At 48.6% G+C, this 26,701-nt stretch overlaps 1 protein-coding gene across 1 annotated transcript; it reads left to right on the top strand.

Moving 5' to 3' along the window:
- The first annotated feature begins 1,820 nt into the window (after window positions 1-1,820).
- Window positions 1,821-26,447, top strand: LOC144166430 (peptidase M20 domain-containing protein 2-like). Its single transcript, XM_077695956.1, has 6 exons — window positions 1,821-2,116; window positions 3,699-3,844; window positions 17,053-17,202; window positions 24,664-24,805; window positions 25,408-25,650; window positions 26,116-26,447. The coding sequence occupies exons 1-6, from the start codon at window positions 1,888-1,890 to the stop codon at window positions 26,445-26,447; spliced, it is 1,242 nt and encodes a 413-aa protein (XP_077552082.1). The 5' UTR covers window positions 1,821-1,887.
- Window positions 26,448-26,701: the final 254 nt, after the last annotated feature.

The raw sequence follows: 26,701 nt of genomic DNA, 5'->3' as shown, positions 1-26,701 counted from the left end.
CAAATAAGCTATATATCTATGAAAAAAGGATCTGGTGATGCGACCCACTAGCTCCTTTCCGGCAACAGTATCTACGATGTCACATGCCCAGATGTGCGATTGGCTGAAGAAGGCAAAAGCAAACGCAAATTAGGCAGGGCTAATAGGTTTGCCGAACGATCTATTTGAGCTTAAATGTAATGCATATTCATTTTACAATCGTAAGAATGGTGGGATAAGTTATGAATGTAGCGAAAATACACATAAACACGTACGTACCGATGCCCACTGCTGTTGCTACAGGGCACACTACGCTTGTTTTGGTTGCACAGCAGTCCGCCACTTTGGAGTGGTTTTAAGCGACACTGGCCAATTGTCCTAAGCGACGTTGTCTTACATGACCCTTTTGTCGAGCATACCCCATGTTTCACGAAACCACTAAGCGAAAACAAGCCATGTGTAAATACGGTAAAAAAAAATCAACGGCGGACAACGGTTCACGGCTCCGTACGGTAGCGTAACTGAGAGGATTGCAGAGCCTAATGACGCACTGGAAGTTCCTTTGATACCCCTCCCCTGTGACGTCATTGGAGACGTCACGAAAACACACGATTAGGCGGGAGAATAAAAATTTTAAGTTAAATTGATTAATTTCTTAGTGAATACGGCATCGCTTGCTGCCGGACAAGCGCTGGGGGCACTATAAAACACGAAACCTTTCGAATAAAACAAACTTGCATTTTGCCTGCGTGGCGCTCTTCAGTATAGACAAACGTCTTTAGCCTTTCTAAAACCGCACTAGGATTTTTATTAGTGTTGGAGCTGTAGCGACTACATCGCCATCGTCCCCATCATCACCACGATCATCATCAGCGGTCCTGGTGCTGACCCCTGAGCCGTTCCACTCGACACAAGATGGAACGTCGAGTCAACAGCTGGGCGGCCACTCGTTCTGGCCGGGCCTACGCGACCTAAATTAATGTAGGAAATCGCATCAGCGCCCCAACCGAGTCTGCTTCCTACAGAGCTATAGGGTTTCTTCGCCACTTGTAGACCATTTATTTTTCAGTGGTTTCCTTAACTTTCCTTGGTTCTTGCTGTGACGTGTGAGTATGCACGTACACAAAGATGAAGAGCCTTCAACCATGCTTAACATATTCGCGTGGCCTGCTTATATTCCCACAAAAGTTACATGTGGTTGTCAGCTAATGAGTAATCACACCCCCGAAACATATTTTTCTGCGACGTATGTATTCGAAGCGGAGCCCCATTACGCGCTGCAAAACGAAAACAGCCTTTCACGGTGCAATTATCAGGTCTAAACGAGGCGATAACAGAATTCACTCGTGCCCGACGTGTTTGGAGGCGAGACTGGTGTTATGCTGGTGCCATCGCTGACTCTGTAAGAGGGGGTTGGAAACGCGCAAAACCACGCTCTCTCTTTTTTTCTTTTGGCGTTCCAGCACTCTACCAAGCCGCAGCTGCTTTTGAAGTACCCTAAACGTACTCTTTGCTTACAGACATGACTATAAGAAGTTGTTTAGGGCGTTAGGGCGCGGAAAGGTGACAAGAAATGAAAGAGAACCAAAACACTACATGAGCCCCTATCAAACACGGAGCGCTCATCCTGTAGACGCCGCGGAGAAGCGGCGGCAGGCGGCGCAGCCATCGCGAAGTTCGAGATATCAAATATTAATTTTGACACTGCTCTGCGACAACTTTATAATAAGAACAGCGCTTCGTGATTAGACGTGTTAAAGTTGTATTAATCTTGAGATGCGTAGCTTTTTCAAGATTTCTGCACGTTTGGCGTGGGGTGTAAGGAAAACTTTGGTGAAAAACTGCGGATAGCAGCAAATCAACACCAGGGCTCGATTGCTGTTAACCAGGTTGCTCTCCTGAAGGACGATGACAGCTGACTTTAAAGAATTGGTCGATGAGGCCATCGAGTGCCACTCTGACAACTTCGAACAGCTGAGTTCCTTCTTGTGGTCACACCCGGAGCTCGCCCTGCAAGAGACGCAAGCACACGAGATGCTGACGGACTTTTTAGAGCGAGAAGGCTTCAGTGTGGTGCGTCGGTACCTTCTGGAGACGGCATTCAAGGCGGAGTTTCATACCCCGGGGGGATCTGACGGTACGGTAAACTTTATTTCAAAATTTCAACTTGTTACAGAAGTATTACTAAGCTGTGTGTATCGTTTTAACCGCATGTCTGAAACGCTTGTGGATGCTGAGTAGGGAGCTTAAAATGAGAGAACTATCTCACAAAACAAGACTAACACTCTAGTCATGATTGATGACCTCAGTCAAAAGCAATTTTGTGATCTCATTCGGAAAGGCTGTAGAATTTGTGCCGGTTTTGGTGCCCTTAAAAAAATCATAAAAACGAAATGGCCATCACGTCAGCAAAATTTATGCAACAACCAAGACATCTTTACTGTCTCCAACTCATCATAGTCCTGAGTATTAGAGTAGCCATAGTGTCCAAAGCAGTTTGTATTTTAATCAGACATTTCTGAGGCAAAGAATTTCTCTGTATAAAGAAACGTATTCGCGGCATGAACTTGGTATGTTCCCACGAAAAAGAATATCACCGAAAATTTCAGGAAAATGACGGCTGCAACAGTTTAGGGCAGTGCAATGGATGCGCAGCCGTCGAACGGAACCAGTCCAGTTTTGTGTCTAAGACCATGCACGATAGTGCTCCTTTGTTATTAGAGAGGAAGAAGTCTTGAACCTTCTGTACAAATGCATTCACCCCCGATATACCGATTGCCGCAGTTCAACTGCCCTCAGCTCTGCCCTCACATCTTCCCTACGCAAGATCACTGTACTACTAAAATTGAAAATATAATCACCAGATGTTTTTTTTTATTTTTTCTAGTCCTCAGTTAAATACATCGTTAGTATCGTCTATAGAACTCCTGCTCTTGTTGCTTTTCTGAATAAAAAAAAAACATTGCATAAAACAAGAACAAAAATTAAACCAATGGGAAGAAAGTTTGTTGTGTAATTTTTTGCAAACTCCACAGGAAGGATTGAATCACCTTAACACGCGTTAACATTTCTTAAAAATCAACGCCCTACTTCCCATAGACGAGGAATGGAACTCCACCCACTTCAGAAAACCGAAAGCTGTGTGTAAAATTACGCTGGGTTGTCCTGCGTACCCTGAGTATATTTCACCATTCATTGTATACATTTCCTATCGAGTCGAGGGCCATAAAATTCAGCAGACATCTTATATCTCTTTTAGCACATCACCGACAGCATACCATTAAAAAAAGGAGCGTTTATCTACACCTTGAAGTCGAAGTAGTTTAAAAAGTGCTTTTGCTAGACTGATCCGCTACTGTTGGCGTGGTGGAATTAAATTCCGGTTGATGGTGTTGTCACGAGCGCGTAATTGAATATATGTGCGGAGCCCCTGACATTGGCCGTAAGAGGTGGAACGAATGCGCAAGTGATCGAAACTTGCACCTATGTAGTAGCTCTGACCATTTAAATGTGGCAATGGATGTAGCCTCTCCAAGGAACTGCCATGTAGCGTGACGTACCATAACTGACATTTGTTTACTAGTTTATAAACATTGAGTTCACATAGCGTTAAGGTGTTGGTGATGCCAAATTGTAATATATCTTATAATTTTATTATCACAATCGCGTCCTTCAAGCCGTTAATATTTTATTTTATGCGCATGTGGATCTTAACGCAGGGCCCTGCATTGCGCTGCTGTGTGAATATGACGCACTTCCAGACATTGGCCATGGCTGCGGCCACAATTTGATCGCCGAGGCGTCAGTTGGCGCCGCTCTTGCGGTTAAAGCGGCAATGACAAAGCACAAATATATACGTGGAAAGGTAAGTTTCAGGAAGCTTTTGGCGTAGGTCAAGCATGCCAGTTCCTTACGGGATATTTATTGTGCAAAATCAACACGCATCCATTTTCCTTTATCCGTGGCTTGTTCTTTGGCTCGGAACATATTTTCACGCGGCTCAATAGGGCTACTGTTAACTCTCGTCTTATTTTGTGAATTCATAAGATGAATATCCCAGCAGTGGTCCGGCTTTATTAGTGGAATACAGAAATCATAAAAGAAACCGTCGTGTACATTTTACATGCGAGGAAGCAGGACATGCTCTTGCAACGTTCCGACACACTTTCTGCTTGTGAGTACGAAGTGTTTTTGGTTGCTTAAAATGTGAAATGCTTAGAATGTAAAAAAAAACATTACGTAAAATGCATGATAATGTCCTAGCGTGACGCTACGCTTCCTCATAATCAGGTGGTATCATCAGTAGTACAACCAAGGGTACAGATGAAGCCTTCGGGTAAAAAAGGAAGGGGTGTACTCTCCCGCAGAAAGGTATACTGAAGGGCTTGTTGGTGCTTTGGGCTTCGAAAGAGAGCGGAGAAGATGGTAGTAAGCAAGAAGCCCACAACACCGGCGCTCTCAAACAACTGACCGCGTTTTAATTAGGCCAGAAAATGTACGTGAAAACGCAAGGAAAAAAGACAAAAAAAACTACAAAATTTGACATAAACGTGTTACTAAAGGATTCGTTAATATAGCCACAACCCTTTCATCCGCCGCGTAAATATTTATTGACGAGAACTTATGTCAGGTGCACTATCTCCTTATCGAGAAATGAAACGAGCGTTTCACTGATACACAAGCTCCCGCTCCTGTTGATGTCGAAAGCTTCGAAAATGTTCTCTCACCTCACTTAGGCCACGTAAGTAGTGAGGGGGTCACATTCACTGAACAGGAGCTGCAGCCACAGGAGGTGCAGTGCGCTGACAGCGGCCACCAGCGGACGACCTGACCTGCTTTCAGGCAGCGATCTGTATATCCTATGCACGAGCGTTTAAACGAAAACAGAATCTCATAGGCGACGTTGTCCACACAGGTGACATAGCGCGTCTAGTGTTTTTTACGCTCGCGCGCTGTTCGGAATTTCCTGTATTTAAACGCTTACACAGGCGGCTCAGTTGCTTGGGAGAGAAAGACAGAGTAATTTATTGAATGGAAGCAAAACACAGAGAGGTCGGCCTGATCGTATATGCTCTTGCCTGTTACTCTGTGTGAGGGAAGTGGAAGGTGGAAAAAGCCTAGATAGATGGTGACACGTATGATCGTAGAGATTCAGGTGAGGGTATGAATATATACAAATGCTCCATACTATATATAACTATACACGTGTACATTACATGCTCAATAGTTCACCCCAGCGGGATAGGGCTAAAACCTAGCTGCCAAATCCCTGCTTATTAAGAATGCCAGCACTGCCTTGAAGGCCTTGTTTAAACACTGCGGGTCTGGCCAGGATCCCAGCAGGGCGTACTCAGACAATGCCCGATTGTCTAACCGAGCCATCGACGTGGCTAACTCTCTACGGTGATGCGTGTAGCAGGGAAGGTTGCACAGTAGATATTCAATAGTTGGCCATATGTGACACTATTCACAGTCAGTATCACTCGAACCACTGATGAGGTGTTGGTAGGGATAAGGAACAGCTACGCCGAGACGCCGCTGATGGAAAAGCGACGAGTAGCTTCGCTGAGTCTCTGGGGGCATCCGCAACCTGCAATCAGGGTACCGTAGATAAAGCCAGTTGTGGCGGTGGTCACGGTGGGCCAAGTAATTCGTTGTGGTGCAGCGGACTATACCGGTGAGAAGAGCGGGTGTTTCCGGTATTGCGAAGGGAAGGCGCACGACTTCTGCGCCTACTGAATCCTTTTTCCCCTCCTCGACAGCCCATTCATTGCCCGCCAACCCACAGTGATCTGGACCCCACTGAATTGTCAAAACAGGGTCTTGGTGCACCAAAAAAGACCATAGCTCCACCCCTTCTATGGCAAGTGGATATAAGGTCCTTGCCTCAATACCATTGCGGACCTGGAGCGCTCGCTTGGCATCACAGATCATGATCCAGGCTTGGGGTGGTTCACAAGAGGCTAAGCAAGTTGCCTCCCGGATGGCTATAAGTTCTACAGCAGTAGAGGATGCCCTGTGGTCAAGTGTGGAACGTCTGTTTACTCCCATGCTTGGAATCACCCCAGCCACGGTTGGCCTGGACAGAGCCACAAAACCATCGGCGTTGACATCTGTAGTTCTACCATATCAGCTTGTCAACAACGCCAAAGTCAACTGTTTGAGAGCCGCTGAGGGCAAACAAGACTTCTTGATTATTCCCGAGATGGAAAGGCGGATTGATGTTCTTGAATGCACCCATAGAGGATTCTGTGAAAGAACCATTGGAGCGCAACCAGAGGGAATTATGCGTTGATGACGCGAAAGTGCTGCTGGAAAACTGGTTCTGAGCACGTGGTGGGAACCATAGGCAATTGGTGGCGTGCATGCAAGGTCAGACAACGGAGGTAGAATGAAGTGGTTCGCACAAAAGGAGTGCATCTACCGGACAGACACGCGCCCCGGCAGAGTAGATGTACATCGCGGTAGACACAGACATACCCGTACGGCTTGTGCTTGCATGCTTTCCTATGTGCCTAGGCATGAAGTGGGCAAGTTGGACATAGCCGGGAGGCTATAACGAAGTTGTTTTAAAAAAAGAGCTCGGTATAACTGCAGAAGGGCGTTTTCGTTTCGGATGGGCCATATCTCATTCCTTCCACAAAACGGAGAACGTGCAGAATGCTTGTAAGTTTAGTCTTTAGCATCGTGATATGGTTTGTCCATCACAGCCCGCGGTGCGCTACAACTCCCAGAAATATGTGGTGCGTAACGTACGGTATTAAAGTGCCACCAATGGTGACGGTATTTTTTACCACTATTTTCTGATGAAGGGGAGAACAGCACGTTTCGCTGGGGTAAACGGTGTCCTTGGCGGCGAAGTACGAACAGGTTATTGTTGCAGCTCACTGTATACGTGTTCACAACTCTTGTCCAGTTGTACCAGCAGCCTAGATGCATATATCGTCAGCTTACATAGATACTCGCATAGTTTCAGGCACTTCGATCGCGAGGCCGGGGAGTGCAATATTAAACAGGGAGCTCAGTATTCCATCCTGCGGAACACCATCACAGATCTGTTGGCACACTGCCTCGCCAGAAGCCGTGTACATGAAGATTAGGTAACTCAATATCTACGTGTAAAGTCGGCTTCCCACATCCATGCTTTCTAGAGCATCCATAATACCATCGTGGGCAACATTATATTCTGCGGCCTTGATGTTGAAAAACAGTGCACCCACGATTCGGCGGCGGTTTCTTTCTTGCTCTAGACATGACACCAGCTCGATGACAATTGGTACGGGGGATCGGCCTCTTCAGAAAAGGGTCATAATATCTGGATAACTATTACTTCGGTCTGTATGAGGAGAGTGTAGTGGCGGCGTGTGCCGCCGATGAATGAACGACTAGACAACTTGAGTGCCCATCGGAACAAAAGACCCTTTATTCCAACTTGCGCATGCTTATATACTTAAACACCACTGGCGCCACCTGCGGCAGTGATCGGAGAACCGAAACCAAATTGACAAATATACAACACATTTCCTTCCTTAAAAACAGCTATATGGATTAGTAATGTAGCAGGTTACTATGTTAGTACATATGCAAAAATACTATTCAAAAATACAACTGTACAATGAACATAGCTATATAGTACTACAAAATCCCATCATTTACAAAAGAAATCCACCACACTGGATATGTCCGTTCCATTCGCTTTAGCACAACTTCACTTGCTACACGTTGTAGCCATAACGCTCTGGTGGTAGTCTCTTTCTTGGTGGTTGCACCCTGCGTTGCTGTGTGACTGCTCCTGGAGACTTGGCCGACTGCGTCGCAGCAGGCGACCTGTGCGCCTGCGCAGCCGACGGAGACGTGGGCGCCTGCGCAGCGTGCTCAGGAGTCGTGGGCGCCTGCGCAGCCGAAGGAGACGTGGGTGCCTGCGCAGCCGAAGGAGCAGCAGCTGAAGTTGTAGTTATCTCTGGGGTGGGGCCCTCACATGTAGGCCGAGATCCTCCTCCCCTAGCTGTGCCGTTTCCTCCCCACGTGTAAAGGGCGGCAGAGGCTCGTGGCACCTTTGAGAACTTCGATGCATTCCACGTTTTGCCGTCAGCCAGGCGGAAAGAGGATGGTCCCTTCCTGGTGATCACTTCTCTTGGGCGGCTGAATTCGAGGTCGCCTTTAAATCTAGTAGTGGGTTTCTTCACTCTGACGAAGTCACCAACGTCAACTCTGGTTTCTCTTGCCGCCCTCCGAGCGTCCGTGTATCGTTTGCTGCTCTGTTGCTTTTGCTTCACCCGCTCACGTAAACGCCGGAGTTCCAAGTGAGGATCTTCAAAGAAGGTGACCGACGGATGCCCGACGACATCCAACCTAGTTCTTGGCAGCCGCCCGTGTAGCAGAATAGCTGGAGCCCTTGCCGTTGTAGCATGCGGTGTGCATCGGTAAACACCCAGGTACTCTGTTACCGCCTGGCGCAAGGGTCGCTGCTCAAGAACCGCCACTTGAATGAAGCTTTTTAATACTCTGTTAAAGCGCTCCACTTGGCCGTTCGCTTGTGGATAGTATACTGACGAATGTTTGACCTGGATGCCACGATCTTGAAGAAATGCCTCAAACTCCCGAGATGCAAACTGTGGACCGTTATCGCAAATAATCTCTTCTGGGTAGCCTTCGCCTGCGAACACGGATACCAAGAAGCGTATTACTGTGCTGGTTGTTGTCTCGCTACAGAAATGCATTTCAGGCCATTTGGAATAATAATCGACAAGCGTGATTGCATAGCTGCAATCGTAGGGCGCCCTCTCAAATGGGCCTACAATATCCATGCCTAGTTTGAGCCACGGCTGCTCTGGAAAGGGGACCGGTTGCAAGGGTGTAGCTCGCACCTTGACGCTCTTGTCTGCTTCCTGGCATATGCTACACATCTGGATAGCTAGCTCGACTTGGCGGTCCATGCCCGGCCACCAATACTTTTCTCGCAGCCGCGCTTTTGTTCGCACCACGCCGGGATGCGACTCATGTGCTGCAGCGATTACCTGCTGCGTGAGTGACGTGGGAACCACAAGCCGTTCGCCACGCAAGATCAGATTGTCTACCACAGAAAGTTCGTCACGTACTTTGAAGAAAGGCTGAAGCTCGGCCGATAAGGATTTATGTGCCGGCCACGACGATTGCACATAGATTTTGCTTTGTTGCAGTGTGCTATCTTGCAACTGGGACTGCTCAAACTGTTCTCTGGTAATGCAGGAAGAAATTTCGAGAACTGATACAACCTCGTCAAATAGCGTTTCTTCTTCCTGGAAAGACGACGGGGGCAAGCGTGAAAGTGCGTCCGCCACTTGGTTTTGCGACCCCTTACGGTACTCGACGGTATAGTTGTACCGTAGTAGGCATTCTGTCCATCACGCTACCCGCAAGGGGCGCCTTCCTGTTCCTTGTGTTGAAAGCAATGCCACCAAGGCTTGATGATCAGTGAACAACGTGAAGTGGCGTCCCCACAAGTACACGTGCCACCGCTCACACGCCCAAACACAGGCCAACGCTTCTCGTTCTCCTACCGAATATTTCCTCTCAGCTGGCGAAAGAGCTCGAGACGCGAAAGCGACAGTGTGCAGTTTATGTCCGTCCACCTGCTGTAGGACCGCTCCAAGTCCGCACTCTGATGCGTCCGTCGACACTAAGACTGGAAGAGATGCATCGAACATTCTCAGTATAGTACTAGCTGCCAGCGCGTCTTTGGTCTTTCTGAAACTAGCGTCTATCTCGTCAGACCAAACGAATCACTGCCCCTTTCTTAGCAGGACACGCATTGGTTCAACCATGTCAGCGAAGTTGGGAATAAACCTGGAATAATATTCGACCAATCCCAGAAATGATCGAAGGCTGGCTGGATCAGTGGGCGCTGGAGTGTCTCGGATGGAAGCAACCTTTTCCTTCAACGGCACAATACCGTTTGCGGTGATCCTGTGGCCCAAGAACGCAAGCTCCGGCGTATCGATGACGCATTTTGTGTTCAGTTTGAGTCCTGCCTCTTTTATGCACCTCAGAACTGCGGTAAGATTCGCCATGTGCTCCTCTCTCCCCTTCCCAAACACAATGATGTCATCGATATAGAACAGGACGCCGCTGCAACCCTGCAGAATTTTCGACATCATACTTTGAAAAGCAGATGGTGCTGAAGCGAGCCCAAAACACACGCGCTTAAAACGGAAGAGGCCGTCGTGTGTTATAAAAGCCGTTAAATCGCGGCTCTCGGGGTGAAGCATGAGCTGATGGTAAGCTGATGCAAGGTCAAGCTTGGAAAAGTGGGTTGCCCCCACTAGACTACGCAATAGCTCTTCTGTATGAGGGAGGGGAAAGCTATCTGCTACGACGGCTTTGTTTACCTGTCGAAGATCTACACAAATGCAGATACCTCCATCTTTCTTTTCAACCACGACAATGGGGGATACCCACTCGGATGCCTCTATTCGCTCTATCACGTCCATTTTTTCTAAGCGGTGGAGTTCTTCCGAGACTCGTGGCCGGAGTGAGAGCGGAAGGCGCCTGAGTTTTGAAGCAACTGGCTGAACTGTGGACCGTGTTTTGACGCGGTGAACAAAATCTTTCGCGATGCCGAGTCCTGGATCGAAAATAGCACCAAACTCTTTAACTAATTCTGATGGAAGGTGAATGGACTCCTCGTCGCCAATGTAGTGGCGGCGTGTGCCGCCGATGAATGAACGACTAGACAACTTGAGTGCCCATCGGAACAAAAGATCCTTTATTCCAACTTGCGCATGCTTATATACTTAAACAACACTGGCGCCACCTGCGGCAGTGATCGGAGAACCGAAACCAAATTGACAAATATACAACAGAGAGCTCCTAGGGAGAGTTTCCTGGCTAGAGTAAGGCAACTACACGATTAAATTTCCAGTGGTTTGGAACACAACCAGAGGTCCCAATTGCGTTTAACCATGATACGAGGGCTTTTCAACCTTGGCTGCCAAGGCTTCTTTAAACGCAGTAAAGGAGGCTATCGGGTCCTGGAGCAGATGAACCGCGCGATGATGAAAGAGCGCCATCAAGCTCTTGCATCGTGAAAGAGACGTTTAGACGATTGTCTGTTGCCTGCGGCGTGTGCCTTTCGCTGGTATCCACGGTGTGGAATGAATAAACAAACCTTTTGCATTATGCCTCAGCTACTTTCACTTCACTTTGACCGAGATGGAGAGCCAAAGCCCGAAATGGGTAAGATTGTTTCGGGTCATGCTGAACCATTCGCTTTACTTGCCAGATACTTGAAAGGGTCTTTCCCGGATCTAACGGCGAGCGAAACCTCTGCAAACGCCCTTTTTCCAGTTTTTCTATATGACGCCGTATTTTTCGCTGGGTGCGGCAACGTTCTGATAGATCTGCTGCAGCTTGGATCCTTCTGTACTTCCTGTCTGCGGGGCATCGGATGGCACGTTGTCGTTCGTGCAAGGTATCAATGAACATTCGACGTATAGAAGTACTGACATACTTAGTGCTGGCTCCCGTTGCAGACAGCATAATGCCTTCCACATTTGACGCCGACATAATATTTGCACATGACTCTTCAACTTTGAGCCTCGTGCAGTCAGTATAACGGACCCTAGGAGGAACCACCGAAGTTGTACGTAAGTTGGTATGTGGTCACTTCCATGTATTTCCACACCAGAGAACCAACTGAAAGTTGGTGGTTGGCTCCTTGATACCACTGCTAGGCCCAAAAAACTGATGTTTGAGAGTCAACGAAGAAAGGTAAAGGAACCGTACTTTATAGCAGTTAAGTTCTTGCTCTGCACAAGGTCCACCAGGTCAGTTCTTTTAATTGTGGGGGGGTCTGCATTCAAATTGCCGACTATCAAGAGTGGTCAAGGGCAGGTGTGGTGTGCACAACTGTGCCCAGGTACATGCAGTCAATGTCCACGCGGGGATGAATGTAAGCGCTGATGACCGAAACGACCCAACGCTTGCCAGTTACAGACACACAGATATATTTATCGGAGGCGTGCGCGGAAATCGTATGTCGTATGTAGGCTGTGTCCCGACGTAAGCACATTAGCACCGTGCTGGGTATTTCATCAGTTTGCGACAACAGGAGATACGTAACGCGGAAGAAACATTTGGCTCGCATACTACGACTACAAGGAATTGTTCTTAAACAAACGCCGCCGAAAATCGGACATCTTTCTTTGTAGTCCTCTTGCGTTCCACTGCATCACAAAAAAAGTGTTACGTGTTTCCTCAAATAATTGTGTGCTTGTTTGTTGCGCCATGAGAACTCACTGAAGTACTTCAATGAGCGGCTCCAATGCATCTAGCACCTGCACCACCATTCTGGCGGTTTGCCTTTTCAGGCTAGAGATCATTCTTCGCATAGTATTTAGCAGCTAGTTAAGAAGGCGTAAAGCCTTCTCATGGGCGAGCCTCTCTTGACCACTATGATGAACATGTAAAGCTCTGGTTTCACTGGCCGACTTGTCCAATGCATAACGTAGTTGTGGCAACGCAAGCCCCTCTTCTGTGGGTACATTTTTAGATGCAGATTTCGCCCCCCCCCAGGAGTAGGAGGTGATCGGGATTCCTCCTGAGTCGGCACTGGTGGTGGTGCTGGTGGTGGTAACGGTGGCGCCGGTATGGCATGCAAGTGATTGCGACCGGATGTACTGCGTAACTGTAGACGTCTCCGACGGGAGCTTCGAAGACGTCGCCAAACGAACGCTGCAACCTCTCTGTGAAAAGAGTTTTCTGTGACCATAGTACGCAGGATTCGACGCTCATGCATCATTTTTGGGCATTCATTACAAGTTTCCTCGTGAGGGTTCGACCATTTTCCACACTTTAGCGTGCCCTTGAAGCCAACGTGACCATGGGCTTCACCACACCGCTTGCATGCGACGGCATTCTTCCAAGCAGCACTCACATGGCCTAGCTTCTGACACTTGTGGCATTGCCAGGCCGGTCGCACATACGGACGCACACGGTGTCGTCGTAGCCTACTTCACAGACGCCGGCAGCGAATCACACTGAAACACCACTTTTACACCCCACGAGCGACCTGTGGAATAAGAAGACCAAGGGCCGAGACGTCCCGGTGATGCGATGGTGGTGTTCTATTTTACAACATGGCGATGAGATGAAGACAAAGCAGCTCGAGCGAGAGCCGCTCACGCGACTACGGGCACCGATGATGGTGATCACATCGGTGCAGCAATAATAACACCCATAATGTTTTTACATCTTCCCCACCCACAACAAACCGTGGTCAGTCCGCTTCCATAAACTAACATAGGCTCGTTCCGGTCCGATCCGGTAGGGCAGTCAGACGACGAAATCGTCCATGTGGCCGTCTTCTGAGTACACGCCGAGTCTGTAGATTCAGTGCACGTAGCCAGGTGAAAATCCGTAGCCCGTCTTCGACAGTCCTATACTCCGACGCGAGCTCTTCACGTTTCTTTGCTGCCATCTCAAAACAGTGTCTTGGAGGCTGACGCTTCTTTCTGTAGCTATGGACTCTAGTAATTCTATTGTCGTTGTCAGCTGCCTTGTTCTTCAAATGGTGTCTGTAGTGCATTGATTTCTTTAGATTGCATTGCCGACTACGGGCCGCGGCAATCTTCCTTCCATATCTTACAAGAACGTCTTCATCTCGCTCTTCAGTTCCGTGTATCGCTTGTATGTAGGTCGATAATATGTATATGCCATCTTGCCCTTTCAACATTGCCAGTGGTGGAACATTCATAGCCTCGTGTTGTGCCAACGTCATTGGAGTCGATGAGCCGGTTATCTTACTCGCGGTCACACTGGCGCACTCTTCAAGTTCACCCGAATGTTGGGCGTCTTCTCCTTGAAGTTCAGAGGCAGCCAACAAAGGGGTCAGATTCTGAATTTCTCTCTGAGGCAACAAATCTGACAGAGGTGACTTTTCTGGCAGCAAGGCAGGTTAACCAATGGTTTTAAAATCAGGTGTTCCGTCGCATAGTTCAGTAAGGGCAAGAAACTCATTCAAGTCTTTTGAAGAATACAAGTTCTCGATTTTCTCGCACTGTTCGATGGTTTCAAGTTTCTTCACTTTCAATTGGTAGTATAATCGGATCATAATATGCGTGATTTCGTCTTCATGGTCAATGTTGGTAGCAAATTCCTCATCCAAGTGGTCGATGTCAACAGGTGGTTCAATTTCCTCATTCAAGAGTCTCGGCTCCACTACAATTTTCCGCAGCTGCCGCAGCAAGCTCGTCAACACATCGCGAACATCACTGATCTGTATAGGTAAGTCTAACGTTGCTTTAGCGTCTCGGCACAGTTCTCGAGCGATAAACCGCGTTTTTTTCTCTTTGCATCTTCAGTTTGCCAACGCGGATCGTAGGAAGGGGAATACGTTGTCCGTGCATATAACGTGCTGAATCTTCCATTGCGCAATAAGCAGCGGAGTTCTCCTCACCGTTTAGAATATCGCTGCCAGAAGGTCATCGGGGAAAATCGTCGCAGGTGAGGAGTCACCACCATCTCGTCCGCCCATCGCGTTGTTCGGCTTCGGGCAGCACCGTCGACCTGGCCATCACTAGGGTCCGTAATCGGTATCGAGGGGTTCTCCTTTTAATAGGCCAAAGTTCGGATGCCTCCGAATCGCAGAGGTCCTTCTCCCCGGGTTTGGGCACCAAAATGTGGAAAAGAGGACCAAGGGCCGAGACGTCCCGGTGATGCGATGGTGGTGTTCTATTTTACAACATGGCGATGAGATGAAGACAAAGCAGCTCGAGCGAGAGCTGCTCACTCCATTACGGGCACCGATGATGGTGATCACATCGGTGCAGCAATAATGACACCTATAATGTTTCTACACGACCAATGCGATAAATGTCCAGGCTGCGGTCAGTTGACAAAAGAAGCTGCCCTAGGCCACCGTCGTTGAACTCCAGGTCTAAATCAGAGATGACAGGAGTCATTGTTTCCTTCTCGTGCCCCGGTGTTTCTTTAGCGCGCGTTACGTTCTAGCGCGAGGCATATATGAGTGTCCCGGAGTTTTAGTACCGTGACTACATGAAACATTACTAAAGAGCATACGGAATATACGGGTGATGGTTGTCACTTCTTTTTGAGATGGTGAACATGGGGTGATGAGGAGAGACACTTGTCGAATGTCACCCCCAAAAGATATATCGTATGAGATGCCTCCAACAGTGAGCACGTAGTGCGTGCGGTACCCCTTCCGAAAAGGCATCGGCTTTATATGTAGCAGCATGCCCATCGCACCTGGTAACAAGGAAAACCACAGTTTCAAAATTTTTCGTGTAGGACCGGTGTCAAAAAAGAACGCACCTGGATGTTTCCTAAGACTGTGATGGCCTTCAACGTGTCTATGATGCCTTCAGTGCTCACATCATCTGTCAACACGTTCATTCGGGCATTGATCTGGATTTATTTAGGCTGGTTAATCGCAACTCGGCGGAAATATTATGTAAGATTCTGACGGTCAAGAAATTTTGGCTATCGGCTTCCTTGACGGGTACATTACCAACAGTGAATTGATTCTGGGCAGGGGTGCAGGCGCCAATCACCTAACTTGACATGCAGGTATGGCGGAGTTTTCTCTTCATATGACGCTCTCTGACGACGGTGAATTCACAACGCGAATCTATTTCCTCAGTCATGGACTATTATGAGGATTTTTGGCAGACAGCGGGTTCCATGTTGTCGGCTCGTGACAGCAGTGATGGCACCGACCATTGTGCAGGGTCTGGCGGACGCGAAGGAACTTCCTCCCCCATCCTTGAAGGTATATTGTCGAAAACACAGTTGTTTAGAGAGTTAGACTTGCCAAGAAAACTAGAGCTAAGAGCAGCTCACGGAACAGGAGGTTACTACTCAGTTACTTGGGAGAATAAAACACATGCCGTACGCCCTACTTGCCCACAATTTTCTTCAAAAACAAGGCAACGTTCAAGAACCACATCTGGCTGCCCGTAGGCAATTCCATCGTCAAAGTGCTAGCTTTCAACCCCAGGTGAAAGCTTCAGGGATATGTCATATGACCTGTGCTGGGTGTTTCTTGCTGATTCCTGTCTTCTGCACTGTTTTTTTGAAGCTGCACTGCACTTGATGAACTACCTTTACGACTTCAGCAGTTCTCAATTTCTGTTTGACTCGTTTGAAAAATAGAACCGCTAAATGCAACTCGAGATTTTATTTCCATAGCAAGTATATGTTTACGGCTAGTACCATTGCGCTATCTTGATCCCCTAAATAAAAAAAGTTAATGTAACCTGCACCGCTACCGTAAGTCGCGATTCCAAGTCAAAGCATAGTGGGAAATAAACTGTTTTCTTTAAGGTAGAGTAATCCCTTGTTTCCTCCAACTGGGATTTCTCAAAACATCGGTTAAGTGAAAATTTTTTGGCCGTTACCTCCCATAGGCACTATATTTGCCCCCTTTATCTCGAAACTGTTTTTCGGGGAACATGGTTGTTTAGAAATGCTGACAGAGAGGACACAAGCCAATCTCCCCTACACAATGCTGACAAGGTCTCCGTTCGAACGCTTAGCTCCCACTACGCGCCGAACAAGGAAGTGAACTGTAAATTTACGCGGAGTACGCGCTGCATGAGGGTGATGTACTCGTTACCGAAATTCTCTCCGACACCCAAATCGGCAAGATAGCTGTGGACGGTGCAGATGACCACGCGGGCGACGAGGAGGCTCCAAAAGGCCCACAACGGCACAAAAATAACATGGCGCCGCGAAACCACTGTACCGGGTTCCAAAGTGATGCGCACTGAAATTGTGGTGCCCGCCGATACAATACTTCTTTATTCAATCACACTGCTTGTGATACCGAAACTGACATGCGCAAAATGTTCGTGTTTTGATGATATCAGGCTCAATCATTTCACTAAAGTGGTGAAGCACGCCGCACACATGTTATATCTTTAGATGCTAAAGAGACATTTCCTAAGGTGTCCTATTATAAAGGGTGTCAATATGTCCTGTCATATTCATTTTTCTTGGCGCGGGAATTAACTGTCGCCCAGGTGACAATGGCAGATGTTTGGGTTATTTTACACACCTTGTAATTGTTCCCAGGTCATTGTGCTTGGTACTCCAGCCGAAGAAAGCTTTTGCGGCAAGGAGCTTCTGATCCAGAAGGGGGCTCTCAACGGAATAGACGCCGCAATTATGGCACATCCGTGCCCACGTGACATCTTATCCGTTCCTTTTTCAGCTTTGAAACAGGTGAGCTTTTGCTGTGTACCTTCGACCATTCGTATTACTCTGTTCAGTGGTTAACAGGGGTTTTTCTAATAACCCCGAGAACGCAGTATTCTAACGGGCACATATCATACACTGCCTAGAATTTCGATCATGGTAGGTCACTTTTTCTAAGCAAAACGTGGCGTCGGAAGAAAAGGGTAAACGCTTTTCATTATGCGAGCGGGAAAATTGAGAACCGCTGGATATTACTCTTGGAACGAGTGAAATACTCCATTCCGATGCCTGTGATTGAACCATGGCTGCAAAATTTTTTAAGGCACTTGCACTTCGAATTTAAGCGAGAACACAGTTGCATTATCAGCGCCCCCTGATATGGCATACAAACTTTCAGCTTGGTAAAACCAAACTTTCTGCTACCGGACGAGGTCTCGCTGTTGCAGTGGGCCCCGAAATGGTGTGCTTCTGAATTTTGGAAGGACGGCAGTTCTCGTCTCACGGGGAATGCCCCCGCCGACAACGCCGGCTTTTCTTCGACACGGCACCGAAAATACTACGCATTAGGGTGACCATTGCAACCCCTTACTGGCAGATCCTCCTTACATGCGAAGCATTGTTTAGCGTGCGTAAATCACGCTTACTTAAATCCTCTGCGCAGTTGAGAAATCTTTAATAAGGAATGTAGTGTTGCTTCTGCACAAAGGGTTCCAAAGCAATATTGAACAGTTGAGGCGCTAGTACAGAAATTTGCGGGCGCCCCATGATTCGATGTTGTGAGGAGGCGCGTTTAAGAGCCAGGAGCCGGAGTGAGAAATGAAGACAACGAAGCGCTCGTGCTGGGGGCGCTTCGAAAGAAAAAAAGAGCACGCCGGGAAGGAGGAGAAAGAAGAGGAACAGGAGGCGGAACGGAGGTAGCAAGTTGAAGGCAGGAGGAACGCGGCTCTCGGCGAGTTCTCTGCTGGACGCGAACGCCCAGGAGACTCAGAGCCGAGCCACATTTCCCTCCTGGCCTTGTGGACTGGCAGCGCACGGGCAACAGCGCCGTGTCATCATTTGGGAGTGAAGAAGAAGACGGTTGTGGTACGAACGAGCAGGAAGAACGAGGTTCGGGGAGCGACCTGCCGGACGCTAACGTTCGGGGGAACTCCGCTTCGAGCCGCACCTTCCCCGTTGACTACCAGAAACTTTCAACCGAAGCCGACGTGTCTTCTATCGGCCGGAGCACCGACCTCAACAGGAACACCGTAGCAGCGCACCGAGCCCGGCGCACCGGGACAGCTCACCGACAGAGACCAACACGTGAGCGCGAACTATTTTGGGGCGTGAACTTGGTTGCGTAGGACATTCACTGTCTTGTCTTGATTAGGTTAATGTTGATTTATCTTTTTTGTCAGTTTTTGTTGCGTAAATACACGTTGTCCTTGTCCGCAGCCAACAGGCTCGTCCTTCTCCGCCTGGTCAGATTAACACCTCCCGTCTAAAAAAACAACCTGCATCACAAAAATGGCGTCCGCGACAGGACTCTCTGAATATTTTACAGAGAGTTGAGGAGGTTGTACTTTTGGTGGAGAGGAGAGTATTTGGCAGCCGACATGGAATTAGAAAATTTGCTCAAGATCGGCAAAGGGCTAGGACTGGCGGGTGCTGAGCTCAGGGAATGGTTGGAGAGAGAGGCAGACGCTGCTCGCGAAAGAAGGGCACGCGCGAGAGACGCAAAAGTGCGAAGACTCCAACTCGAACTGGCCGCACTAGACCGCAAATTAGAGCTCGTGAAGAATTCATCGAGGCTCTCAATTGCAGAGTTTGACCTTGAATTCTTTGAGATAGATAGTCGCCTCGAGGAGAACGGAGAAAGCATTGAGCTATGGGCACGGGAGAGAGAAGTCTCGTGGGTCGCAGTCGGCGAGGAGGCCACACGGAAAAAAGAGGATAAAGGAAAGGATTTTGAAAAGCCAGCCGCAGAGGTGGAAGCTGTGTTCCAGGCACGAGAAGTTGAACGTGCTGAGTGTGGCACGCAGGCAGACGAACCGCGTGCTGGCATGCCTACTGTAAATGCGCCGAGTGAGGTCAGCGGTGTACACCTAAATGGCGAGTCATCCGAGCCGTTTGGAACGCGCTCTCTCTCGGAACGCTTCGCTGTCGGACGACAGGCACGAAGTAATGAATCGGGCAGGGATGTCCTGCAAAAGTTCTTGGTCCCGGGCAAAAAGCTGTTGCTAGCCGAGAATGACCAAGCTGTGACACATTGCTTCGAGGAGAAGCGATCACGTTCTTTCAAGAAAGTTCCCACACACGAAGGGATTAAAGTTGTGCCGCACTCAGTGAGAGCTCAAGTAACTGGGCCGAAGAGCGCGCGCACACGCAGAGCTGCGGGTGCAGTCAAAAGGTACCGATCTTTCAAGATGCGGTTGCGGGAGTCATCATGCGGCACCATTGCGATTGACAGAATCCCTTGGAGAAGCCAACCCGACCATGTAGCCAAAGGCGTCCAATGGACGCGTCGGAAGAAGGTGAAGATGAAGGTACATGTGAAGTAACCGGGCTGAAGAAACTAATTCGACTTGGCTAGCAATCTCATGCCTAAGGGAAAGGGACACATTGAAAATACGTTGTTTTATGAAAGGAAAGTGCTAGATTGCTGTGTAATACCTTAAAAGGTTGTTCTCTGTCAAATGGGTGCGGGCTACTTGACCCCGCTTGAACCAACGCCAATCGTCTGGAGTGTGGAATATTTTCGCACAGCGGTAAATTTGTTGTGTGATATAGTTAAAAAATATGTTAGTTGGTTTGCTTAGCACAATCATGGTTCTGTTAATTCTTAGGTGATACTTTTGTGAAAGGCGCGGTTTAAAGTGTTAGCAGGTTTTTGCATTCTTAAGCAGCTGTATTTTTAGAACCTCGTTCTTCCTGCTCGTTCGTACCACAACCGTCTTCTTCTTCACTCTCAAATGATGACACGGCGCTGTTGCCCGTGCGCTGCCAGTCCACAAGGCCAGGAGGGAAATGTGGCTCGGCTCTGAGTCTCCTGGGCGTTCGCGTCCAGCAGAGAACTCGCCGAGAGCCGCGTTCCTCCTGCCTTCAACTTGCTACCTCCGTTCCGCCTCCTGTTCCTCTTTTTTCTCCTCCTTCCCGGCGTGCTCTTTTTTTCTTTCGAAGCGCCCCCAGCACGAGCGCTTCGTTGTCTTCGTTTCTCACTCCGGCTCCTGGCTCTTAATCGCGCCTCCTCACAGATGTAAATAGGCCGAGAGCTTACCTGTTCACCCGTACTAAAAAACTTCCTTAAGCAAGGGAGGAGTTTACTACAAGCAGAGACCTCTAGCCATTTACAATTTGCCGCAAGCATCGTGTGCGTTTAATGCGTTTGCGCAAGCAGACCGTTTGGAAATGTCCGGTGAGAAATTTTGCCTAGCACAAGCGGCTAGAAAGGCAGGATGGAAGTTAGCCTCAAAAACTAACTTACAAATTAAAATTGCATCAGCCGCCATTCTAGTGAAGGAAGCGGTGCGGGAGCTCGGACTTCAGATCCACCTGTCGCATTCAGGTATCCACTGGCTTCGAAAGGCCCGGAATGACTCTTCGACAACCTTGCACTTCGTACGCGAGATCTCAACGCGGACATGAAAAGCCCGCAGAGGTGTGGCGGGACGACTCGCGTGCGCTGTTATCCATCTGCGCCTACTCTGACAGGCACGATTCCACGGTCGCGTAGTGTAACAATGGGTGAAACGCGGGGCTATTAACAGAAAGGTCGTGGGCACCCACATGACCATTCCTTGTCTCACCCCGTAGTCATGTTGCTGAAGCTAGCCCGGCTCAATACCACCACGGTGCTTTTAAACCTGCTTGAGAAAGTTAGGAAGCTCAAGCGTTTTATATTCTGTGATGAGCTTTAGAGAGAAGTCCTAGAAGTAGGCGCACAAAATAAAGCAAACGGAGGGAAAGGTCAATCACCAGCGTATTGTTTTGCGCCACAAGATAAAACAGTGTGCGACAAGTTAAGAAGACGAGGAACGAGAGCGAGAGAATTTTGATGAACGCGAATGTGAGAGTGAAACCGTAGTGCGGGAATCCATGCGTTGTCCTTGTTGTCTGCACCCGTGTCAACAGGAGAGTCTGGTGCTCCAGTTGACAGCTGGTCAACAGTGTCTCCCCCAGCTTTGGAAAAGAATGGGTGAAGAAGGACGATAGGGCTGAATTGTGAGCGCATTGCCCAATCAATTGTATTCTGGACGGTACCTAGCTGTGGATAATATTTATATAGAGCGGTGTACTGTATAGGAAACAAATTAATTCGAGCTCACTGTACGTAAGTGCCTGTTTGCAATTGTCTGAGTGTTGTTTCCCAAGTTTTGATGAGGGATGGGTGAGGGCACGAGAATATTTGTCTAGTGGTCAAGTAAAATTATCCTAATATGTCCAGTAATGTAGTTGAAATTACGTGGCAGGATCGATAAGATCGATGTTGATGATGATGTTGAAGATGGCTCGCTGATCGAAGGCACATAGCTGACGACGGTCTACTCCACGATATTTACACTTTATTACACTCTTTACAAAGAAGTTACAACTGACATCGCAGTTCCGAGCTAGAGACGAGCTCCGGACGAGCCCGCATCACGCGGGGCTCTCTCCTCCCCTTCTACAACCAACACCTTGGTTTTATTAAAAAAACCACGCCTCCAAGGAAGGCGGTACCCAAGAAAGAGAGGAGGGCACATAATTAACAGTTCTGGCCGTTTAGACGCTGCACAGCCACCCACAGGCGGAGCTCATAATTAGGCAATTGGCCCACCCCTTGTCCAAAACTCCTTTCCCGTTCCCACGAAAACTAGACGTCAATTCTCAGAAAGGATTCGCACCGGAAGCCGAGACACTAACAACCAACAAACTACCCAAATCTGACGCGTAGTTACCTGATTTAGGAGTAGCCTCACAGAGACCGAAAGCAATAAATCCCGAACCGTCGTTCCAATGCACATCTGTGTCGTGTTGGCGCAGTTTGTTTACGCGGATCGCCGCAATCGCTTCATCCCCGCTTCCCAGCGGCCACCTGCAGCTGCTTCCGGTCATTCCCCGAATTCCCCATTTCAAAACAGACCGGCACAGTGTCGTGATTTGTTTAAAGAAAGTTGCCGCGGCCGCATTGACATGTCGCATCTTTGCGTCGAGTCTGGCCAGCGATTTACGACCGGCCGCTTCCCGTCCGCTCCCGAACTTGACACGGACGTGCCCGGTGCGAGCAATGCACCACATGGCCTCGCCCCTCTCCCGCTTCTGAGAATTAGCGGCAAACGGTTCCTTTCCGCTGCCGACGCGTTGAGCGGGGTCCGCGGCCCCCGACCACGAAAGAAGAACTAACAACAAAAAAAAAACGGCACTCGAAAGGCTGCTCCAACCTCCGGCGCGCATAGCCAAAACAAACAAAGAAAAAAAAACCCTCTCCGGCCAGTCTTCGTAATAACTCGATGCAACCCCTCGATCTTAACAAATGTCCTGATAGGTAAGAAGTGGTGTCGGAGCTGCGGTGACCTCGGTGGCTCGGGGAGGCCGATTCTCGACCCTCTTGGTGAGAGAAGGGCGTTCAGAGGCATGGGCAGGTTCCAACACTATCGCCACTCGGTGGGTTGAGCGTTTGTGTTGAAGCACCCTAGGGTCTTTGATGCCAAGCTCACTGACAGGATCCTGCGGAATGCTGCTTGAGAATCAGTGATGAGGATTTTGCTGGAGCACTCGATGAGGGATAAGGCAATGGCGAGTTCTTCGGCGTCTGAAGTAGAGTTCGTCCGGATGGACGCGAATGCAGTTAGATGGTTCCTGGATGTTGTCATTCTAACCATGGCTTTGTTGTCAGTGTAACTCTCCGCGTCGGTGTAAGACACGGCTGACCGATTGCCATATACGCATTCGTTGGCTTTGCTGTGGGCGGACCTACGGTCGGGATGGAGGTCTGGGTTCATATTCTTCGGTATGGGTGTCACCGACATATGCTTATGCCACTCGTCTGATAGAGAAGCCAGGTGGATTTGTTCTCATAGGGCCAGTTGATGCATTGAAGAACAAAGCGGCCAGCTAACAGTGTGTGTAAAACGAAGGCGCTTACTTGCTAGATGACTTTCAAGGAGTGTCTGGGTGGTATTGTGAAGACCCATTTGAACAAGCTGCGTTTTCAAGGTACTTATGGGGAGCCCGAGGGCTTCTTTGAATAATTTTTTAACTGATCCCGGTAAGTGTTTCGAATTCAGAGTCGGGTGTGTACGGGGCGACATTGTCGAGGCGAGATATACCAAAAGCTTGAGTTACCACTGTGGTTCCATTTTTTTTTAATTGAAAATGACTTGGACAATTGGAATATGTCCTGGACAAGCAGAACTCCAGTAGGCGACATAGCTAGTCTACAGTAAGGGGTGTCTTTTTTTTAGGGTTGATTCATTTTCTAGGGCCGCTCGGGCAGGGGATACAGCCAAAGGTAAAGGCATATTGGTGCACAAAACAAAAGCACGATGACGAACGAGACCAAGCTCTTGTTTTCGTCAATGCGCAACTGTGATGCAAGTTGCCCAAAGGGGCTGGAGCTGCGGACATGGGTTGGCGTCTTCCCGGCGAGGGGGGGGGGGGGGGAGAGAGGGGGGAGCGCGAGGATGCGGTGCAGGAAATTTGGAATGGTTCGGCACGTGGTGGAGGTGAAGTCTACAATCTGACGAGGGGGGGGGGGGGGCGCCATGTTTGTGGAACTTCGGTAACAAGGGCACTTTGCTACCTTCATGATAATCGTTCGTATTTTGCAGAGTTGGCCTATTCCCACTGAAGAATTGGTGTTCAAAGAAACTGAAAAAGTGTGTCAATAAGGATAACTTGTTCATATCAGTATGAACTGTGGTATCACAAAAAGCCTGTCCGAGAAGCACGCGCTCACAAAAGAGATCTCGTCTTCGTCTTCTCAGTTAAGCGTTGGGCGTGGATGAAGATGACAGAGGGCTGCGGGGCACGCGCGCCGTGGGCGTTGGTGCTGCCGACGAGACAACGCCGCATCAGCTTCGTGTGTGCTCTGATATGGGTTGAGCCAGGGACAATAATTTGGAAGGCTATTCGGGTAAAATAGCCGCGCTGTTGCTAGGCACGGTGCTTGAAAATAAGGCGAACCAGGGTATATTTTTAAGAAGGTGGATGGGCATAACCCTTTAAATAGCACTGGTAACGATAATCGCTGTAAGCAAGATTACTTTTTCGTATAGAAGCTCCCTGAACTGCACGGTGTTTGGAGCGTGCATTTGGCGCTTCAGTTCAAAGCGAGGAGCATAACGGAGAACAAGCCATCGCTTGCCGCTAATAGCTCTCGATTTCATAAAAGTCATACCATCCCTTCAACCCCGTACCCTGAACACTCGCAATCCACCCTCGGAAGCTGAATCTCTTTCGTGTTTTTTTTAATACTTTATTTGTGAGCCGTGTGCACCATTACGCAACCTTTTACAACGTCCGCCGCAGTTGGTGGTGCACTTCAAAGGAAAAGCGGCACACGCCGCAGCCACCCCTTGGCAAGGCGTGAACGCCCTGGACGCCGCCGTTGCTGCCTACAACAACATCAGCCTTCTCCGACAACAACTCCAACCGTCTGCGAGAATTCACGGTACTCATTCCATCCTGCCTTTTGGTACTGTCGACCCTTTCCGTTAACCATTACCTGGTGGGGCTTCTCAGGCCGATATCCTGAGGTACACCTTGGGTATGTTGTGCAGGTCAAGCGCTAACACGGTCCTGACTATCTTGTCAAACAGAGACCATTACAAAACACTTCGTATGGCATACTCATTCTTACTGCTTAATGAAATTACATGTCACAAAATGAGATGGAGGAGCGATTTTGTACAAGCCCAGCAGTTCAGATTATACGGCAATCTACAGTACATGTGGTCACCCTGCGTGTCCCAGCCTGCATGCCTGGACCAATCAAGCAAACGGCCAAATCGGCGTGCACACAGACTAACGCATATAAACACACAGGGGTGCATACATGTTTTCTTCTTGAGTATCTTTCCTCAGGCAGATAAGGCACTGCTGTGGAGGAAAATGAGTAGGAGCGAGCCGGATCTTCCTTCCAACCTGGCTGGCATTTAAAGCGTACTTTGCTGATTGCAACAACTACTGAGGAAAAGCAACATTTCTTTCCGTTCTGTAAGGCAAAATGACCCCTAAACCTATAGATGTCAAGGACCACGCACTTTTTCGCAGGTGTGATTAATGAAGGCGGCAAGTGCCCGAACGTCATTCCTGATGAGACAGAGATGCGGTTCCTGGTGCGGTCGCCGTCGGCGGAGGAGCTAGTAGAAATCTTGGGGAAAGTTGAAGCTTGCTTCCATGGTGCTGCCGAGGGAACCGGCTGCACAGTGAAAATCGAGAAGATGGAGACGTACATGCAGGTTATCTACAACGCCTGTATCAACAAGGCTTACCGCAAGCACGCCCATTCCCTAGGTGTGTTTATCGGCCTTTAAACACGAAGGGCTGTTTGGTTGTTTTTCTGCAAACACCTCCTTGCAGACGTTTGAACTTGAAATTTGAACTCGCTAGGAAGTGTCCACATGAGCTTATTTACTTGTATTACTTTTTACATGTAACTGTTGTCATTAGTGATGTAAATGTGTACTTATATTGCTCATGTAACACACACCGTAAAATACTTGGCAAAAAAATGTATTACCCTTTGCGCGAACGGCACTGTCTGGACAAAAGGCCCTAAATTGTCGGATGGGTTTTTCGCCTTGAACAAGGAGATTTTGATATTCACGCCCAAACATCGTCAAGCTATGCCGAAATCCTCATTTTGCACTAAAATCAGTTCTCTGACTCCTTTGGACGATTATTTGTGATGTTTGACTGCGCGGCAGAACAATTCCTATAGGGAGCGGCTCAACTTTGCTTCGTCTGATCTTGCTGCAGGTGTGTCTTTCCTGGACGACTTCATAAAGAACATGCCGACGGCTGGGGCATCAACTGATTGTGGCAACGTGTCTCATCGTATTCCTACCGTGCACCCCATGTTCAGTTTGGGACCAACCGTGGCTGCCAGAGGACCAATGAATCACACCCGGGAGTTCGCCGACTTGGCGGGGAAAGCAGCGCCACAGGCGCCTACTTTGAGGGCTGCCAAGATCATGGCGCTTACGGTGCTAGACCTTTTCACTGATCCCGACCTACTGCGGGAAGCTAAGCCAGAGTTTTCCTCTGTGAGCGTTACTCCGCACGAGGAAGTCCAAGCGCTTGTTTCTTAGGGGTACTTGCATTCTACCCTGGCACCAAATACCTCCCTAGAATTACTCTGGAACACCTAAGAAAACTGTTTTTTATTCTCTGAAAGTAGGGTTTTTCCTCTATGACGAAGGATTCTTGGTGTTTCAATAAAAATTTCACGGTGTGTTTTTACCAAAATATAAATTTTGACAGTTCTTTGACTCAGCGTTTCTTGTTCCTCCGCAGATTCCTCGTACCGACGGGATAGATACATTGGTCTGGACGCTTTAGCATC

Source organism: Haemaphysalis longicornis, unplaced genomic scaffold (assembly GCF_048455015.1).
Source record: "Haemaphysalis longicornis isolate Haplotype H1 unplaced genomic scaffold, Haemaphysalis longicornis Haplotype H1 scaffold_17, whole genome shotgun sequence".
NCBI lineage: Eukaryota > Metazoa > Arthropoda > Arachnida > Ixodida > Ixodidae > Haemaphysalis > Haemaphysalis longicornis.
This window is presented reverse-complemented; position numbering and strand designations above follow the sequence as displayed.

Excerpts from the sequence above, each read along its gene's own strand:
- LOC144166430 (XM_077695956.1), top strand. The coding sequence starts at position 1,888 with ATGACAGCTGACTTTAAAGAATTGGTCGATGAGGCCATCGAGTGCCAC. Across the intron at positions 2,117-3,698 it reads TACCCCGGGGGGATCTGACG|GGCCCTGCATTGCGCTGCTG; the intron begins GTACGGTAAACT and ends ATCTTAACGCAG. Across the intron at positions 3,845-17,052 it reads ACAAATATATACGTGGAAAG|GTCATTGTGCTTGGTACTCC; the intron begins GTAAGTTTCAGG and ends AATTGTTCCCAG.